This window comes from Corvus kubaryi, unplaced genomic scaffold (assembly GCF_017639235.1).
Source record: "Corvus kubaryi isolate FWS band 111438036 unplaced genomic scaffold, C.kubaryi_AGA036_p1.0 split3-37296, whole genome shotgun sequence".
NCBI lineage: Eukaryota > Metazoa > Chordata > Aves > Passeriformes > Corvidae > Corvus > Corvus kubaryi.
In genome coordinates, this window is record NW_024582086.1 from 1983490 (window position 1) to 2004218 (window position 20729).

The window sequence follows — 20729 nt, forward strand, 5'->3', positions numbered from 1 at the left end:
TTCTTTTTCTAGCTAAAATCTGCTGTGCTATTAGAAAGTGATTAATGCAGTCATATGTCATGCAATTAACAGCAACCCAGGAAAAAAACAACTGCAAACCATATATTTAATCAAGAACAATTTATTAGGAAAAACCCCAGAGCAAGCAGAATATACTCTATTGTTGTTACTGTTTTCACTGGCTTTATGGAAATGTTTCTTGGTCGTGGAAAATATGTTACTGATAAGAGGGTGGGTTGGTGTTTAATGCTTGGAACCATGACTGAGGTAACGTGGGCTCAGTTACAGGTTTGTGCCAGAGCCATGCTGAGACACTAAGTGTGAACACTGAAACACTTGAGGAGGCAAGAGCACTGCAGCTGTGTAGTCCTTCCAGAAGAAATGTCTAGACAGCAGGTAGTGAAGGGACTGCCTTCTCTGTAGGCACATTAACATTGCCAAGAGTGTCCTCAGTATCTTAATTCATTTAGGCTTCCTAAGTAGTAGAGTTTGGTAGAATTTGCTTCTTTTTATTGCAGATTGGGTATTTCTATTTCTGTAGATATCTTAAGAGAGCAAGCCTACGTTCTTGTGTATGAAAGATGTGAGATTCAGCTGTAAACATGTTTTTCTTACTCCCCCTACTAGAATTAAGATACAGCATACTACAAAGCTGCTCTGAAGCTCAGAGTGCCTCTCACAAAATGGGCCTTTCAAGATCATTTTTAAATATGCTTCCTAAAGAATGCCTGTGTATATGCAAGAACAAGAGTAGTAATACTTTCAGAGAGTAAAAGTGAGAGAGTGGTAATATAAGGATATATTAGGTACATCTGCATGGCTTATTTTGCTTCTTTTTCATCCCATATACATAGTTTTTGCTACAAACTTTTTTTCCCTAGGTGTCACCATAGCTGTTTAAAAAAAAGAAGACATTATTTAATATATGTTGTTTGTAGCTTTCAGAGGCTTTGTAGTTACTGACATTTATGGAGCTGGCTTTCATTTGAAGGAGCACTCAGGCCACATGCCTATTAATTAGTTTGAGGTGCCTAGTGGTGTCCACTTGTATGCAGAGTAAACAATTACTGGAGAAAGGAGAGGCTGCCAAGTTGGTTTCCCTTTGAGTGTGTTTCTAGAGGAGATCACATTTTGCCTTCTACCTGGCACCAGCAAGATTAGGTTAATTGGTAAAATCAGCTTCCCAAAACACAGCAGAGAAGTTGTCCAGCTCTCTGAAGCCACCCGTCACCAGAGGTTGCCCTCCTGCCAGCAAGGTAAACAGAAGCTGTGGAAAACAATCAAATGAGAAAGGATTTCATGTTGTGAGGAAGGGTTGAGAGGCTGGGAGAGCTGGACCTGTTTAGCCTGGAGAAGACTGAGAGTAGATCTTACCATTGTATATAAGTATCTGAAGAGGAGGGAGCCAGGCTCTTCTTGGTGGTCCCAAGCAATAGAACAAGAGGCAGTGAGCAGAAGCTGATGCACAGCAAGTTCCACCTGAGTATGAGAAAGAACTTCTTCACAGTGAGAGTGACCTAAGTACTGGAGCAGGCTGCCCAGAGAGGTTGTGGAGTCTCCCTCACTAGCAAGACTCAGAACTGTCTGGACAGAACCCTGTACAATGTGCTCTAGGATGACCAACGTAAAGCAGAGAGGTTGGACTAGATATGCTCCAGTGGCCCCTTCAAACCTTAGCCATTCTGTGGGTTTAAGGAAATGTGGTCTTCTTGATTATATTTTCAAGCAATCACACCATTTGCCCTCATGGGTTTTTTTATCCCTCTTTTGAACATACTGAACAGTATCTGCCAGCTTCAGCTGAGATCAGTTTTAAATCAGAGTTTTCAACTCATTTTGGAAAGTCAGTGGCTGGTTATTGGGGTATCGTGATCATCACATACTCATGTCCAGACAGTAGGTGTATACAGCTTAGCTATTTGAGGGACCCAAAGGCCAGGCAGTGTGTATGTAGTTCAGAGTTTTGTCTGGACGGGATCAAGGGCAAAAATGCTGGAGCATGAGATCCTAGCTTAAAAGGATCTGCACTGAAAAGGCCGTACAAAGGAAAGAGGTCCTACTATAAAATCTTGAGGTTGTGACATTGAAACAAAGAACATAAATCCAGTTCATACCAGTGCTACTTTTTTGTTACTGTGATCATTCATCTCTTTTGGGATCAATCTTAATTACAGAGTAATTTTGTGCTAGATTGCAGCATCAGGATTCAGTAGTAAAACCATAAGACAATCTGAGGATCACTCTTCACTTCCCTGCTTCCCTTTCTGCACACACATCCCGCACAGGACTGCATTCTCCTTGGAGTCATACTGCTTTCAGTGTTTGCAAGACATTACAGGAGAAAAGCCTCTGTGCTGAGCAGCAGCCAGGACCGTCTCCATGCCTGACACCTGAAAGGGTCTCTTTTGTCTCAGCAACAGCCTGATTTGTTCCTTTTCATCTCTCATGGACCTGGTATACAAGCCGTATAAGTTCCTTCCTCCTCTCTCTGTCTCCGTCAGCATGCTGAGCATCTTCTTATTTGCTGAGGCTTACCCGTGTCTGTATTCCGTGAATGCAGTCCAGAGTGCCTGAGAACACTCCTGAGTACCAGGGCACTGTCATCTGACGTGTTCATAAGCTCTTAGCCTGTTGCCTGCTGTGTTCTCAGCCCATACCAGCCTGCCAGCTGGAAATCCCCCAAAGAACTCTCAGGCGTTGTTAGAAACTAGGAACTCCCAAGGACATACAATTTTCCACAGGATTCCATATGCCTGCAGCTGTCCTCTTTTGAAGGCATTACCAGCTCAGGCCCCACACTGTGTGCCAGATGCACAATTAGTTTGTTAGCTTGGACTTATGTCAGTACTTATGTGAACTTGGAAGTGTGTGCCCAGCCTCATACATTTATTTCATGTAAGACTGTTTCCGGAAGAGGAAGGTATCAAGCCTTTGAAAAAATCTGCTCTGTACTAGCTCTATTCCCTAAATTCGTACAAGTTACTGTAACTAATGTACAAGATGGTATCTCTCCCACCTCTGAAAAACTGGGCAAAGTAGTGTAACTCCACTGATACTCAGTGCTCAGACTGAACTGGTGTTTTTTTCCCTTTGCAGTTCGAACGTGTCCCAGACTTCGGTCTCCTCAACACGGACACATTAATTGTTCAACAGCGGATATTTCCTATAAGACAGTATGTTTTGTGACCTGCAATGAGGGCTATGAAATTGAAGGAAACAGCAAACTCACCTGCCAGGGAACCTCTCAGTGGGATTCAAAGGAGCCAAAGTGTGTGGGTAGGTATCTGACCTAACTCTCTCTGTTCATGTCAGAGCACAGCCTTTTCCAACGTGCTGACACAGATGAGAAATTCTCCATATTGTGATAACTGGTGAAGCTAAGCTACAAATGAGAATTTTTGTATGGATGTTTTATACCGATCTTAGAAGCTGGGGAAGGGCAAAGGAATTTGTAAATGGAGAAAGTGGACAGATTGTCATTTAAATCCCACATGGACTGCTGATTACTGAAAGGTTGTTGTGTCTCATTAGTGTCAGACACTGTCACACAGTGTGTTACAAGAAACATAGAAGCAGTAGGTCTATGCTAGGGATTGAATATGAACAACCAGTACTTTGAGTTACCATCATAAAGCTAAAGTTGATCTGCAGGCAAGGACTAGCTTATGTTAGCCAGGCCCTGTGTAAACCACTCGAATAAAGGTGCAGTAGTTGTCACTTTTGCTGGACTCACAACAAGGAAATAAGAGATTACACAAGTTAGGAACTAAGCACCTCTGAGTCAGAATTCAGGGGTCACCCCAGCTGTGCAGGGATAGCTAGGCATGTACTGCTGTTCCAGAAATAAAGGACTATATATTTCAGAATTATCCATTTAGGACTAGTGACAGGTCTTGAATTAACTTTGAAAAGTAAGATGATGAAATACAGTTGAAACACTTTCAAGCACAGACTGAAGGAAAAAAAAAATAAGCACAAGTCTAAAATCCAGCAATTCAGAAGCTGATCCAGTGCTGACTAAAGTCAGAGTGAAGTATATGTCACCTGGATCCAGTAAATACAATGGCAATAGGGTGACTTCATTTGAACCTGTGGCTATTTCTTTACTGTTTTATTGCAGTCTTAAAAATGTGGACTTTGTGTGAGACAAGCATAAATTTCTAACTGTAAGTACATTCTCTAAAACGATGAAAATAATCCACAAGAATTAATTTAACAAGACTGTTTGCTAAGAGATCCTAATCTTTCTTCTCTTAAAATCAGTGGAAAAACTTCAATTAACTTCAAAAGGAAGGGCCCCTGAAATCTGGTTGGAATATTATAATTAGAAGATTAACCATATTCATCAGTTGAATTCATCCTTCTTAGCTTAGCATTTTGATTAATAAAATCCAGCTCTGCTCTCTATCAGAAGATTTCTTCACACCATGTAATATTGCCTCCATTCCTGGATTATCCATGGCAATATCTTATTTTTGCTGAGTCTGAAAAATCTAATGAGAAAGTTACCTTTGATTGTCAGAAAGGAAAGAGTGTTAGCTGGGAAGCATTTCTGCTGCTTCTTGTTGTGATGGGTGTTTAGAGCAAGCTTGCTGGAATTCTGGTTCAATATAAATGTGTGGAGTTTTATTCATGTAAGGATGTATATCAGAAAACTGATACTGTATCCTCCTCAGAAGCTACTCTTTGTACCCATTTTCTCAATTATCGTAATTGTCAAGGAGGTATTGTCTTTTTTATTTTTAGTCCAAATAGCTCCTAATTACTATTTACCATTTGCTGGATAAAAGGCGCTGGAAATCCTACTGTATTTAGGCTTTTGTAATTGATAATTTATTAATGTCATATCCTTCTGTTAGCAAACTGGAGTTGTCTTCAGTCTATTACCTTGAAACAGATTTCTTGGACCTCAGGATATTCGTCTAGCTGGTTTTCTGAATGCTTTTCAGTTTGACTGCTCATCAGTGCAAAGTTTGCCATATTTGCAAGTTAGCTCACTGAGACTGCACCACAGCCATCTGTAACCATTACTGTCACTGTACCACAACACTGCCTGGATTGTTTACAGTCACTTCTGTGGGGTCTGTTGTCATGCATCTCTTTCCAAGAGACTGGAAGGTAATGCAAGCTTGGATATTACATAAGTTTTAAATTTTTGTCTTTTCCATTAAAGATATTGTTAGCAATGAGCTACTTTTGAGTAGGGTACATATGTTTTATAGGTGGGTGACAAACAAGATATCTGCTGAAAAGGGAAGCTTTGTCATTTCTCCAGTTTGAGGGGGAAAAAAGTAAAACCAGAAAACCTCCACAGCCATGTTCTTGTGTTTCCTACCCATTGGCAAAAGTTTAATATCAATCACTTTAAAATTAATGAATTTTGCACGATGCTTTTCTCCTTTCTTTGTTCAATATTTAGTGAAGTAAAAATACAAATGACATCCAGGGTGCTGATGCCATCTAGCGTTGAAAGAATTACTATTTCTCGCTTCTGATTGCAGCTGGCCAGTTTTTTTTCCCTGAAACAGTCTTGGCAAAGGGATTGAAGGAAAGAGGCATGATTTGCTTTATAATCTTCTTATATGTCAAGTTCCTTTTGATGTTAAGAATTACAATACAGTGTTGTGTTTCATCACAGGTGGTTGCAGGTGAAAGCAGGTTCTTGTGTCTCCTTAGAAATACTTCTTCTCTATTAATTCCCTATCAATATGACTAATGTCATGTATATCCCTCTACCATTAATGAATTCCAGACTTTTGGATCAGCTTGATCAAATTCTGGAATTGAGCACTGATAAAAAAATCTAAACAACACTGTTACAGTTGCTTTTTCTGGTAAAAACCTGTCCTACTTAGAAGAAATTCCCTTGGGCTAGATATACCAGATTTTATCCTGAGTCTTTGTCAGACATTTCAGGATTGTGCTCTACTTGGATTTTTCTAGTATAGCTGGATGTGTCTCAAGCAAGAGTCCCAGCTGTTTTTGCTTTCCAAAGAGCTGCAATTTCCTCTGCTTTTCATGCTTACATGTTTCAGTTTCTCTACTTGTTCCCAGAGTAATATACATTTTAATGCTTTTAGCTTGTCTCTTCAAATATTTTTTTAAAATTGTGATCTTTTTGCTATTTGTTAATTACCTTCATATGGTGAGCAACCAGAACTTAGGGTTTGGGGTTTTATTTCCTGATGGAGTTGTTCCACCTTATAGAGCCAGCAGTATCTGCCTGAACAGAACAAATGTGTTAGAAGTGTTTGTGACCTGTGCATCCTGTTGAAATGAAGTGCAATTATTAATTGCTTGGACTTTAAAAACATTTAGGTATTGAGGGTTTACATCTCAGGAAATACACAGAATTCTTAAGAGTCTTTAAATTAGTTTCATGCATAAAAACCAGTTTTCTGTTACTTGCTGCATGTTTTGGGAGAGGAGAGAAAAGGAATGTGAAGTGTTTTGAATGTGAATCATTTTTCTGTCATTAAACCATTGCTAAGAGCTCAGTAGAGCTTCCCTTTTGTGTATCTGGGTTGGGTTGCTTTTTGTGTGCTCTTGGTGTAAAGACCTAATTTCTTCACTGATGAGTTATAAAGAGTTAAAAGTCTTCTCATTGGCTCTGAATAAGGAAGTATTTTTCGTGTGTGTTTGCCTATTTTCTGTTGCAAGAAACAGTACTGGAAGTGTACAAACCACATTCATGGGACACCCCTTTTTACCCTCTTTGTTAATGCCTCCATACTTGAAGTAAAAATAACATTCCTAAAAACAACTGCTTAAGAATGAAACAAAGCTTTTGTGAACCTGTTTAAATACATTGTGGTTTTTGCTTTGATGTAAATGGTCTTCAGGATTTGTAGTGAACCCTAGTAACAAAATAGTTCAAAACTTCTATTTTAAACCTTTAAGCAACCATCAACCCTTCCTGATTTTACAGAGCTCAGCTGCTTCCTATGGTAACCCTGAGTCTTTCCAGCTGTTTTGAACACAGAGCAGACCAAGTCCAGTTTCATTTGGTTTGGAATGCAGTAAGCAAAATCAGATCATATCCCTAACCTATAAGGAGTTCATGGCAGAGTATCTTTCTTCTTCTCTCTTTCTTATTTCAAGATAGAAGCTGTAGAAGGCTACAGATAAGTCTTCTATTATCTCTCTCCTGCCATGATCTAGTTTTCGTAGAAGCAAGGAAATGCAGCTGCAGAGCAGCCATTAAAGAGGAAGATGTAAGGAAAAGAAGAAGAAGAAAAAAGAAAAGTGAATCCAGAGAGTGAGATATAGGGGATCTGCATGAATATTACTATATTCCTGTTTCAGTGAAGAGCAGGAGTGAGACAACAGAAGACCTGATAAACTGGCTGTTGTTTACTTCATTCAGCACTGAAAGTCAAGTAGCAAAGTTTCATCAGGTCATAATGTTTTGATGCACTCATACCTCTACAGACTCTTGAAAAGACCATGTATTTTCTGCTCCCACTAATTTTCCATATGACATTATTTGCAGGTTTTTTGAATGTGTACTTTGTGTATGTCAGTTATAAATCATGTTCTACTGCTGTCTTGCAGAAAAGCGTTGTCCCATCCTCCAGAAACCAGCACGTGTGACAGTTCTCCCTCCCAGATGTGGGCTGGAGCCTGCCATTTCTGGGACAGTGTGCCAGCTGAGCTGTCCCCAGGGATTCATCCTATCTGGAGCTAGAGAAGAAATAAGGTGCATTTCATTTGGGAGATGGAGTGCAAACATCCAGGAGGCTCTGTGTAAAGGTAGAGACCGGCACAAAATCATGTCTGTGTACACACGAGTGCAGAATTGAAGGGAAGCACACAGCAAATAACTGAGTAAGGTCAGGTTTGAACTGGGGAAAGTAAAACTTAAACAGTGTGTAAGAAGTGTTGCCTGGACCTTTATAGCTTGGCTGTCAGATTTACTTGTAGTTTGTAATAAAAATGTGGAGTTCAGAGGTCACTTGAGTGTCATCTTGTAGTGCTCATCATCAACTGCCTCTCCTGGGCTCCATCTCTCAGTTGTTAGGTGGCTGCCTTCTAAAAGGCCTGATGTGCAGGTAAATTTAAAATTTCAAAGTAGAGGTAAAAGCTTGTAGCTTAAAAATATTCAAAGTGGAGCCCACACTTCTAGTAAAATAACAATGATAATACTATCATTACTGGTTTAGCACAAGTTTTTAAACCCTGTCGTCAGAGCAAAACTGTAAAGGCTGTGTAAGCCCTGGCTGATAGACTATAGAGAAATGTTCATTTCAGTTGTCTTTGAGTGGCTATGGCTGTTGACATGCCCCAAGCAACAATGCACAAGAGTTAAGGCCAAAATTGGCTAACACCAAGTGCATTGGCTGACAAAGTGTAAAGTTGGCAGAAGATGGTGACATGCATTTCAATACAGAACTGCCATTTCATGTACAGTTCTGCTCACCTCTTCCAGGAGTGCTAGGTTATTTATTCCCTTACACACATGCATAACTGAACTGGAAGGGGTCTGGCTCTGGATTATGGCAGGATAAAAACAAAAGTCTGGGAATATGCTCTTCACCTCTTCATGAACTATTGTGCTCTGAGAATTCTTGCTTTCACCCCAAACTGGGGCCCTTGCCAGCCACTGGGTGATGGAACAGTACAGAAAACAGTTACGGCAGTCATCATGCCAGGTCGCTACAGAAACTGAGGCATTTTTTCTCTGTACAGGCCAGGAAGATTTTGTCTCTCTCTTTAAACATACTGTTTCCCGTTTCATGATGTACCACATTGTTTTTTCTGAATCTCTTGTGTAAACCTGGGCCAAACCACAGTTTTTAATATTTGATGGGATCCCAGCACAAGCTGAAGTGTTTAGATCAAGATAAAACAGCATGGCTTGGGTTCAAGCTTTTAGATATTACCAGTGCATAAACCCCTAATGTAGGAGGCACTGAGAAACTCTGAAGGTTATTCTTTTTGAGTAAAAATGAATAGTTGTATTTCAATTCTTTCATTGTTGTTACTGTCTTTCTCTGTTTTGCTGCCAACATATTTGGCCAGTTCAAAAGAGCCATTTTCTTTCTGACTTATTTATTATTAGCCCTTTCAGAGAATTTCACTTTCAAATGGAATTTGCCCCAGCCTGAAGGCTGTGGTCAAGGGAGTGTGAACCATAACTGGTAGTTATTTATAAGAGTACATTTCTAATAAAAATTTCATTTGAATGAGTTCAAAGGAAGGCAAAATCACATATATTTATTACTTTTCATTCTTAATTATGTAATTTAATTGCCCAAGTTATGTCTGTACCAGAATTATTTCATAATAAAAATATAAGTGGTATCAGTTCTGAGTTGTTTTAAAGCCTCTTGGGCATAGATGAGTTCAGAGCCAAATGTGTCCTTGTCCTATGAGTCTAGAGACCATTCATCAAGCACACCACAGCAATAAAATAACCTGACCACAAATGTTTTGGGAGGCTCTATGCCAGGGAACTGAAGTAGTACTTCAAGTTTGTCAGAGAAACTTGAGGTGTAAATGTTGGTAGTGATGTTACCCATATTGTACCACCAGTCCTCTGGAACCATCTGGCACTGTCACATGTCACAAGAAGACTCCATTTGTCCTACATTATACCTTGTAATAGGAGTTTGTTAAGGAACATTTCCAGTAACTGCTGCCCAGATTTTGACATTGTTACTTTTAAGTCAGTTCCACAGCATGCTCCAGAGAATTTGAGAGTCACTATTGTCTTGTTCATAGTTTATATATCATGTCAAAACTACTTCCAGGTTTTTTTAAGTCACTGACTGTCAGAAACAAGTGTTTTCATCTGTATGTGTCCTGTGTCTGGACAGGGAAGGGATAGAGAAGGAAGGGATGAGTAATAAAAGAAACAAATTAATTCTTACTTATTCCTTGGGCTTTGGTTCTGTGTAGAAACCAGAATATTGTTGTACTCAGTGATAAACAAAAATACAGCAAAAATCAGTCCTTTCCACAGGAGGATTTACTAATCATGTGTGAATCTCTAGGCAAGATTACAAAGGGGCAGAGACAGGAAGTTTACGAAAATATGTACATTTATATTCCAGGCATTATGAGAAAGAGTGGTTATAACAAGTTTCAGTCTAACCATTATAGAGGTTTTACTTCCGTAATACCACATATAAAACTAGATTGTCCTTTTCCTGGTTTAGATATTGAGGCGCCTCGGATCCACTGCCCAGACAATATTGAGACTGTGACTCTGGAACATCATAACTCTGCTAATATCAGCTGGCAGGTACCAGCAGCTGAGGATAACTCTGGCGATGAGGCAAGTCAAAATCTCTATCTATTTAACTGGACGCGGTCTTTCTGATTTCGATTAATTTTATCATCCACTAGAATTTCTTTCTTCTGATAAGCAGAAGCAAAATCTTCTAAAAAATTTTATCTTGAGAATTCAGCATTTTCTGTCTTGATTAGAGTTTTGCAGCCACAGAACACTGCATGGAGTTTCAGTGCATAAAACCTCATACGGTTAATTTATGTGGTAAAAAGAAAGAATGTTCTCTTGTTTATAATATGAAGACAGCTGCTTTAAAAATGAGCACTTAGAATGTGAAGAAGTTTAATAAACTCTTCTCAGAAGGAAGTAAACCAGTTCATTAATCTAAAGGGCTAACAAGTACACGCTGGGTTAAGTAAAAACTAATTTCAGCTTCCTAGGTGAGAAAGAGAAATCTGATTTTCCTGTGCAAGGTTCAGAAGTGTTGCCATTGGCCACCATAGGTGTCAGAGGCTTGGAAATGGAATTACCAGGAAAACTTGCTTCAGAGCTGTTTCATAAAGAGCAACATTCCGTACAGGCTCAGGCATGATCAAGTTACAGCAACTGAATGCTTTATCAGGAGTCAGCAGAGGAACAGTGAGTCTGTGTGTGCTTTTAATGCAGGAGTTTTTTTCACTAGGAAACTGAGCTATCCCAGTAAAAGAGATTGAAGTTCACACATTTTCATCTGTGGCATAGCTATTGTCAGGTACTATAGCTCTGCTGACACAGGGACATTCATTGAACTGTGGAAGCCAAGTGCCGTACCGAAGCATCTGTGGGCTATTGACTCATACACATACATAGATTCAAACTGCATATGTAACTTATGGCCCACAACTGTGTGCTCCATTCCTCTCCCAGGTCTGTTGCCCTTGCAGCTGGAGAGCTGTCTACAGACAAAACAGGTTCTAAGCCAATGTAGCGTGCCTTCAGTGCCATTTGACAAACAAGCATCAGTCTGGAATTTTCTTAATGCACAATGCTGTAATCTGCAACAGGTCAGGGTCCAGATCCTGACTAGGGAAATCCTTGTTGCTATAAGGAAGGCAGATTTAAGAAGGGACATAGATCACCCTGTTGTAAAGTCCGTCCTTACTACTTTAAGAAGCTATTTGCATTAAGCATGAACAGGCTTGACATTGAAGAATACTAGTCTGTCCACTTTTTGAAACATGAATATCATGATTAGTAACCAGCTTTGGCTTTTAAATAACAAGTGTTTTCCTATGACAGGTCTCAGTTCGTGTTACCCCAGCTTTCATACCACCATTTCTCTTCCCAATTGGCGAAGTTGACGTTACTTACACAGCAACTGATAAGTCAGGCAATGAGGCAAGCTGTACATTCCACGTCAAAGTTATTGGTAAGTGCTAGTAAAAATCACTGGGAAGGCTGTCTGTCATGGCTGCAACCTAATTTGTGCAGAAAGAGACTGTGAGTCACTGGTCTTTAGGTGTGCAGTTATAAGCCCAGGATTATTGTCATCACCATTCCTGGGTCACAGTTTGCATACTTGCAGTCACTGCTTGCAATGTTCAGTTTGGGGTGTATTTTATTCTGCCATTCTTTCTGACTGTTAAGATTTCTCCCCAGACTGGTTTATTAAGTGCTTTATTGCATTGTCACTTCTTGCTTTCATCATAAATCTCTATTTAATTCTTGAAAGACTCCGACAAAGTTTCCAAAGTTCACACACATTACTGATGCAAATCACTATTAAAGTATTTCTGTAGGACAGTTGTGTTATTCAGGAGTCCTGCAGGTAGTCCAAGGTTTGCTCTGTAGAAAGCAAACACTGCAGAAGCCATGAGTTCAGCAGAATAATTAGTTTTGTCCATTCACTCAGCATCTTCCAATTGCTGCAACTTCCAGGTTGTTCACCTTTGTTGTATGTTCCAATATGAGCTTAAAGCTGCTGTTTACCTGACTTCTTCTGGTTGTAGATGCCATTTGAGTGTGACAGTAGTTCTGTAAGGTAATGTCATGCCATCTTTCAAATTCTGCAGATGCAGAACCTCCTGTAGTTGACAGATGCAGATCTCCACCACCCATACAAGCAGTGGAAAATGATTACCCAGCGACATGGGAAGAACCAGAATTTTCAGACAATTCAGGTGAGATAGTGGACCCCAAAACATGCAGGAGATGGTGGAAGGCTAGAGAACTCCACCTGTTCGCTCTTAATCCCTTGGAGTGAGATTTTTTGCAGTTCCTTTTGCTTATTTATTTTTAAGAATACATAATTTTGAAGATTTGCTGCCATTTCCTTTTCCATTTGTCAGGGCTGGCTATAAGCAAGACTCTTTTGCTTACCGATGCCTTAGATTGTCTTTTAACTCTTCTAGGTGGTCCACTGACTGTCACTAGGAGTCATGCACCCGGAGATCGCTTTCCCAAAGGAGAGACAACAGTCCAGTACACAGCTGTGGATCCTTCTGGCAATAACAGGACATGTGAGATCCACATTGTCCTCAAAGGTCTGTTGTCTTCATCTTCTGGGCAAGACCGTATGGCATTGTTTTAACTGAATATCATAAAGGATGCAAGATTGCTCCAGCCCTCCCTTTAGTTATTCCCTTTTTATATTGGAGTAACTTGAAGGCAATCAAAATATTCATTAGTACTGTCTAAGACTGATACAGCGCAGCGGTGAATTTGGTTCTATAAATTCAAATTAGGTATAAAAGCATTGAAATTAAGATTCATTAAGCAGTAAAACATAAAAGTGGGTCTTTTGGTTTTTTGCAGTGACAGATACCATGTGAAATGTATTAATAGGTGTTACTTAAATCTTACTTCAAATCTGTAGTTAAAAGGAAAACTTTCTGCTAATTTTTCTGTAATTACATGCAAATATTACAGAAGATAATAAAACACTCTAGATTTTGGAATATACCTGTCCCTATAGGCATACTAGTGCATTTTGTTTATTGCATAGACATCTCTTCCCCCCAGTTCGCTTTTCCTTAAAAATCCAAACAATAATTTGGCACATAAAATATTAAGAATAAAAAATCTACTCTGTACCTGCTTTTTACTTTTTATGTATTACTTGGACATCTGTATAAAAAATATCTGTTAGTCAAGAGAGAATTTAAAATCATGAAGACTGGAATTTTGGTTATAGCTTTCAGGAAAGGTAAGTTGCAAATGGATGTGCTAGTCTCTGATTTCCTCTAAATCTTAGCAAGGACCAGCCAGTGCTTAGAACTGGCATTGTATCAAGGTCTATACCACCTCAGACTTCTTGGGGTTCAGTGTTTGTGACTAACGTTTACAGATGTTCACAACCTCCTTCACAGTCAGCCTGAAAAATGAATTGTAACTGAGGTTATGAGGTTACCCTGAGTTGTTGTGATGGTGCAGAATGGATAATGTTTAGTTAGAATTCAAGATGTAACAAGATTACTAGAATTCATTGTGTAAAGTTCATGTGAAAACTTAGGTTGAGGTTTTATATTATTTTAGTAAACAGTTTTTCATATATAATTTTTTTTTAAAGTCTTCGTGTTTCTGGTTTTCCAATTGCAATGGCAGAATTTGAGAATTATTTAGCAGTAGCCTGATCCTGACTTTATGGAAGTAGCAAATAATACTTCCACAAACTTCAACAGAGGCAAGATCAGGTCACTACTAGGTACTTTTGGAAATCCCATCAGTGCCATTTTCATGCGGGATCACTTATTTCATGGCATTAATCATTATATAAATCTTTGCGTTTTTCCTAGGTTCTCCCTGTGAAGTTTCCTTTGAGCCTGTGAATGGTGATTTTATATGCACATCAGATGAAGCAGGAGTTAATTGCACATTGCACTGTGCAGAGGGTTACAGCTTTTCAGAAGGATCAAGTGAAAACTACTATTGTGCATATGAAGATGGTCTCTGGAAGCCACCTTATTCTCCAGAGTGGCCTAGCTGCTCTTGTAAGTCTTACTGGTACTAAGATGAATCTGCAACTCATGAAACACTATATTTAATGAGAAAGCAAATGAAAATGTTTTAGAAATTCTGACTTCTATTTATTTATAACAAATATTCTCTGTCCTCTGCCTCTGAATTGTTACAAATATTGTGAAATGATGCTTGGAAGTCTGTAAATGTGTTATTTGAGAAGCTGTCTAAACCACAAAAATAGCTGTGAATTTGAATCGGAGGAATCACAAAATAGCAAAGATGGCAAAGATAACAGTTTAATTGAAACAGGTTTTTAACAAGCACTGGAAGTGTCTTTTTAATAGGAATACAACAGTATTGGCAACTTACTGATTGAAATGCATAGTGTGTGCTGTATTTACATATCTAATTACCATCAGATTAGAAGAGTTTATGTGTTTTCTCTGAGATGGACACATGCAAAACTTCAGTGGTGGAATATTCCACCTTTGGTGACATTTTCTATAATATATGTATAGAACTACATTTGAAGCCAGTCTTAGTACCAGTTAAATAGATACAGATTTTGACTTGCCTCGTCACCAGAGTTATCCTCAGCTGCTGGTACCTGCCAGCTGATATTAGCAGAGTTATGATGTTCCAGAGTCACAGTCTCAATATTGTCTGGGCAGTGGATCCGAGGCGCTTCAATATCTAGTGTTGCATCCACTTCCATTGGAGTCAATTTCTTGGTTTCAGCATGAAAAGATCAGTGTTTCAGCTATGAACAAATGAGAGTTATGTTTCAGAGATGCCAATTCAAAATGCATAACTTGGACATGTCGGAACTTTGCTTAATTTCCGATGAGAACTTTTTATATTTAGTCTAGCAACATTAGTAATAAGACTTTTATATTTATTGCTTTCCTCTCAGTAAAAAGTTAGCATGAACTTTAGTTGACAGCTCACAGCTTTTTTCCAATAAGAAAATGCTGAAGTAGAAAAATGACTTAGTTTTTAATGTCTTTTAAAATTTCCAGTAAATGTTATGCCTGCCAAAGGGTCATATCATTGGCTGAGATAACAGTGATCCATTTAAATTGCTGATTTAAAGATTGTGCTTCTTGCCTCCTTGTGTTCCAGTTTTAGCCTGAATTATCTTCATTTTAGCTATGAAACTCTTGCGCTGATCAGTAAAAATTTATTTCTCCAACATTTTTCAGTAAATCGTTTTGCAAACCATGGATTCAAATCCTTTGAAATGCTCTACCAAGCAACACGATGTGATGACAACAATCTTCTAAACAGCTTTACTGATGCGTTCCAGAGTGCTCTTGGTAAAATGGTAGGTTAGTAAATACTCCTTCCCTTTACATACTTCTTGAAAAATATTGTTACTTTTTCCAGTTAGCTAACTTTGTACAAGGAAATTGACAGCAGAAGCCCATAAGTTAATTCTGTGTTTTTTCAGAAGGTGACAAGTTATTTTTAAAAATAAAGATGATTCACTGGCTTTTTAATGTAGTTCAGTTTAGTCTTCAATGTGGAGTCATATGCAGCAGAATTTATGCAAGTGTCCAAGTAGTTTAGGGAGCTGCAGCTCGTAGATTTTCAGTAGGCTTCCAAGGAGAACCTGTGTAGCTTTGAAAACCCCAGTCAATTGTCCCCTCAGTGCTATTTTTGAAAGTTGGGTGTGATCATAAAATAAATGTATTTTATATAGTATGTGTATAATATATAACCAAATAGCATGATGAATATGCATATGTACCAATAGATACATTCCAAATTTGGTGTGTACGTCCAGGCACTTAAATCCAGTAGCAATGATCTGCTCAGGTTTCATGAGTTTCATGAGTTGCATGAGTCCCTTGCCCTGATTCAGGTTTTTTCTTTCCAGCAGAGAAATCTTGACTGGTTTTATTTCTGTTTCTTTCCCTGGCACCACCAGTGCTTGAGCTGTTATTTTGGCAAGTAAAAGAAAATAAGGAAAAAAAGGATAGTGACCTTTCCAACCAGTTACACCAAAATGCAACAGTCTGGGAAAACATTCAAAAAGGCTGTTTTGAATATGCCTATTCCTATTCCCAAGAGTTTGAATCTCTACCAGAGATGCAAAAAGTGGGAATGAATGGGCAGGAGCATCTTTTCAATGAAAGCTGATATAGAAAAAACAAAACCATTTCAAAACATTGCCTAGGGCCCCACTTGCTTGAAACCTTTCTGTAAAAAGCAAGAAATACATATTTTATCAAAAATCATGCATTCATCTATTCTTAGGTAATCAATCTCCACTGTTTTTATGGAGGGTAAAAAATAAACAATATCAGAAAGGCTTCTGTTGAGTTTGCTGTTGTGTGATTTCTGTCATGTGATTTCTGTCCTCCTGAGATTTTTTTCCCTCCCCTCTGAGATCTTTTGGTGCATAAGTCCCTTTCCATGGGTAGGGAGAGGTGGGTATGAAGAAGAAAGGTTTGAAAGTTAGAAAAAAGTGACAGCATTTTTGTAAACCTCACAGAATTACAGGTAATATAGCTGGAAAGAAAACAAGTGCTTTATAAATATGAGCTATTCAGCAGGGAGAAGAAAGCCTGAATATATTTCTGTGTTCTGGGATTTCACATGCAAGAGTGATTAATTGTAAGACTAATGAATTGACATCTTCTCTTAAAAAAAGGTCTTCTATAACAAAGAGATTGTACTCCTGCAAGTTGCTTTCTTATTTCTGAGTTCTATCAATAAAACATACCTCTTTTAGCAGACCTTGCCCAGGTTATAAGAGACATGAAATGGTAAATCTAGTGTCGCTGGCAGAACCAGTGCTTTACATTGTAATTAGAAGTTTTTATAAGCCAGGAGAGAGGGCTTTATGTGGTTTTATGTTTTTAATGTTATTCTTCTTTATGTTGAAAGGTCCCATCATTCTGTAATGATGTCGATGATATTGACTGCAGACTGGAAGATCAGACACAGAAACACTGCTTGGAATATAATTATGATTATGAAAATGGATTTGCCATTGGTAATTATTGATTCCACAGGTTCTTAGCCACCCAGGTTTAAAGCAGTGGGATTCTTGCCACAATGTCTTTAGTGAGATTTTTTATTTTAAATAACTGTGGCACTCATAAGATAATAAGCAATTACATAATAGGTTTTATAAAAATATTGTGGAACTGTTTGATGTCTGGTATCCATGCTTCTTCCTATATAATGTGGAGGAAGAATTTCCTGAGATGCCTTATAGTGGGGAGGGAAGAAAAGCACAGACACACACAGTCCTAGAAACGTGCTTGGTTAGCCTAGAAAAAAGTAGCTTCCTAATCACATACAGTTGAAAACGAAAATACTGAAAAGCTCCAAGAATTAGATTTGGAGATTGTTAAAAAGATGAGGAGCATCTGTGATGCTGGTTCAGATCTGCCCAGAATCCTCACTGTGTAAAGCTATATGCACTTACATTGGCCCATTTGCTGTGAAAATACTTCCTGCATGCAAGGGCAGATTTTGCACCATGACTGTAGCTGTATCAGAGTGAAATCCATAACCGTCCTAGTGGTTGTTCCCACTTTGGTTTATGCCAAAGTAAGTAAGTTTTCATTTTCAGTCCAGTTTTGAACAGCTTGGTGTCTGTGTTGTGCTGCTGTTGTTCTTGGCCTTTCTGAGTCCCTTAGGAGTGCTGAGAGAAGAAAAGCTGAAAATGGATACCTTACATTACCTGTCTTAGCAGGAGGCATTTTGGCAGATCCACATCAGAATCTGTCATAGGACTGTGTCTCTCTTACAGATTTATAGTGGAGGTACTTGGTAGAACTTCCTGCTTATGCTCACCTTTTAGAATGCTTCACTCTGAGAGCATTTGTTTGTGTTCAGACATGCAGCAGGTCTGGAAGTACTGTCTGCAGTTGTCATCAGCATAAGGATGAATGCTGATGACAGCTGGAACTAATCTGTAAAGGCATGTGGAAAAAACAGTGTTACAGACATGGAATGTAGGGTCCTATTCTCATCTGGTTCGTGTCAACTTCTTACCAGGATAACCTTGTTGCTGTTTTTCAGGAGTTTCTCATGATTTTACACTGCAGAAGCAGGAGATGAGGACTCTCCTCAAGGCATGAGAGACAGAAGTTTAGAAAATAAGTTGTGGAATGCTCACATGATATTAAACTGTGGGGTTAACTTGTCCTAGTTGCCACTGTAAATAAAGCATAATCTTGGTGATGCTAACAGATGATTGGCAGATATTTCTTCTATCTTCATGTTTTCTAAAAAATAATCTAGATAAATGTAATAGACCACATCCCTCTAGATTTAGTAACCATGAGAAGTAGATTGTGTACAGAAGCAATGCTGATTGAAATCATGTTAGAGTGGCAAAGGACATTAGACAGGGGCTGAATTTGACTCCCTGTGTGTAACAAGAAATGCCTGTCTAGGGTAATACACACATAAGGTGATGCCTTTTCTGAGAGGCCAGACAATGTTAGAACTGTTCTAACAAGGAGTTGTGAGAAGACGCAATGGAAGCATGGCATAGGCTGTGCTGTCTGTAAGTAAGCAAGAAGTGGAATAAAGGGCAATATGGAATTGTTTAGGATGTTGCTGGCAGGTGAGGGTGCAGGTGTGGGTTCATGCAGGACAGAGGAAGAGAAAGAATTGCAACACTGTAACTTTTATAACTAGTTCTTTAAAGCTTTGGCTGATTTCACATGACTCAGGTCATCTAGGATATCACTTAGGAGTAAGACTTTTCATTGGCAAAAATGCAGGTACAGTAGCCACTTATACAGAGTCAAAGTCAATACACATCATCTGGAGCTTCAAACAGATCCCATTCTGTTGGAGTTGTATTTCAGAAATAAGTACAGGTACTTATTTTCCACATGATGTTGCTTTTCTTTTTGTTCTTTCTTAATGTCTCACAGGCCCTGCTGGCTGGGGAACAGCAAACAACCTGGATTATTCCTATGGTGATTTTGTTGATGCAGTACAAGGAGAAGACTTATCCAAGCATCTCTCTGCCTCTGTAAAAGCAGCACCTGCTCGGGTCAAAAGGCATAAGCTGAATGTTCCAATGACTGACCAAAAAATCAAGTTAATATTTAACATCACAGGTGAGACAAGTCAAAACATGGAACTTCTCTGCTTCCTCCTTTTTAAAAATTGTGTTTCTAAGATGGTCAGTAAAAACTTCTCCAGCTCACAGAAGCCTGGTGAAGATGCAGATGGCCATTCTCTGGACACAGCTGTAGCGCCATTTCATCACAGAGTTTTTCTTTGAGGGAAAGATCATAGCCTTCATGGAGGGCTGTGTGCACGTGGCCTCTTTTCCACTTTCCACTGACAAGCTTGAGTGTTGCACTCTTGATAAATTCCAGAGTACACTGGAAGTGCTGACTGCAAAATCTGTGTGTTTTTTGTGTTTGCTGTTTATATTCCAGCTAGCGTGCCACTGCCTGATGAAAGAAATGATACATTGGAATTGGAAAACCAGAGACGGCTCCTTAAAACTCTGGAAATGATCACAAACAGGCTGAATAGAACTCTCAATAAGGAGCCTATGTATTCTTTTCAGTTTGCATCTGAGCTCATTGTAGCTGACACCAACTCACTGGAGACTGAGAAGGCCTTTCTTTTCTGCAGGCCTGGTTCTGTGCTGAGAGGGAGAATGTGTGGTAAGCTGGATGACTTGTTTCTTATGTGTATTTAAAATCCTTTTGCAAAACAAGGTTTTAGAGGAGTTCTGCAGAGGGTTATGATTTGACACAGCCCAGTGCTTGTGGTCTCCCATAACAATAAATTGCAAAAAATGCTTTGCACAGTTTGACTTCCAGAGGATGTTTATGTTCCTAACCAAGGCCTGTGGAAAAGGGATGCTTTGTACCCAGGATTCTACTCCCGGGGGAAGACAGGCAAATCCATGCTTGGTCATACAGAGAAAACAGTGTTTGGTATGCAGTCTTTTAACCCTGTTAGTCCTGTGAGTGATGTGTAGCTAAGATAGGGAATTGGATTCCATTTCCTGTGCATAGTTAAATCTTCACAGTGTTCCAGAGAGATACCCTATCCGCTGAAGAACAGAATCACATTTCATAAAAAACAGCATTTGACTAAATGGGAACTCCAGGGGCAAGGCAGGTATGTATGATTTCTCACTCTGAGGGAAACTTATGTTTCCAACATTACGTTATAGTCAACTGCCCTTTGGGTACCTATTACTCCCTGGAGCATCTTACCTGTGAAAGCTGCTGGACTGGATCCTATCAAGATGAGGAAGGGCAGCTGGAATGCAAAAGTTGTCCATCTGGTAGCTATACTGAGTATCTACACTCTAGAAGCATCTCCGAGTGCAAAGGTGAGAACTTTTGTCTTACTCAGGAAGCCACTTCTGAATTCTTGGTGACGTCCTTTTGGACCCCATGATGGAAATACTGGAATGAAGCTAGCCTGTGAAATGAGGAGTGCTCCTAATTGCACCTTAATGCACATGCATAAGGAAATATCTAAGTTTTCACCAATGCTCTGGCATGCAGGATGCCTGGGCAGAGGTTTTAAGAAGAGTTAGCCTTTAACATTT

General features: G+C 39.2%; 1 protein-coding gene across 3 annotated transcripts in view; it reads left to right on the plus strand.

The window, feature by feature from the left end:
- The window catches only part of SVEP1 (sushi, von Willebrand factor type A, EGF and pentraxin domain containing 1), a 120729-nt gene that overhangs the window by 42779 nt on the left and 57221 nt on the right, over positions 1–20729 (plus strand). For all 3 annotated transcript variants that reach the window (XM_042015336.1, XM_042015337.1, XM_042015335.1), the window contains exons 6-17: positions 3097–3276; positions 7555–7752; positions 10161–10279; positions 11513–11642; positions 12286–12393; positions 12625–12756; positions 14008–14202; positions 15376–15497; positions 17066–17174; positions 19078–19266; positions 19594–19827; positions 20346–20507. In XM_042015336.1, coding sequence (XP_041871270.1) covers positions 3097–3276; positions 7555–7752; positions 10161–10279; positions 11513–11642; positions 12286–12393; positions 12625–12756; positions 14008–14202; positions 15376–15497; positions 17066–17174; positions 19078–19266; positions 19594–19827; positions 20346–20507 — 1878 coding nt within the window. The remainder of the gene's footprint in view (positions 1–3096; positions 3277–7554; positions 7753–10160; positions 10280–11512; positions 11643–12285; positions 12394–12624; positions 12757–14007; positions 14203–15375; positions 15498–17065; positions 17175–19077; positions 19267–19593; positions 19828–20345; positions 20508–20729) is intronic.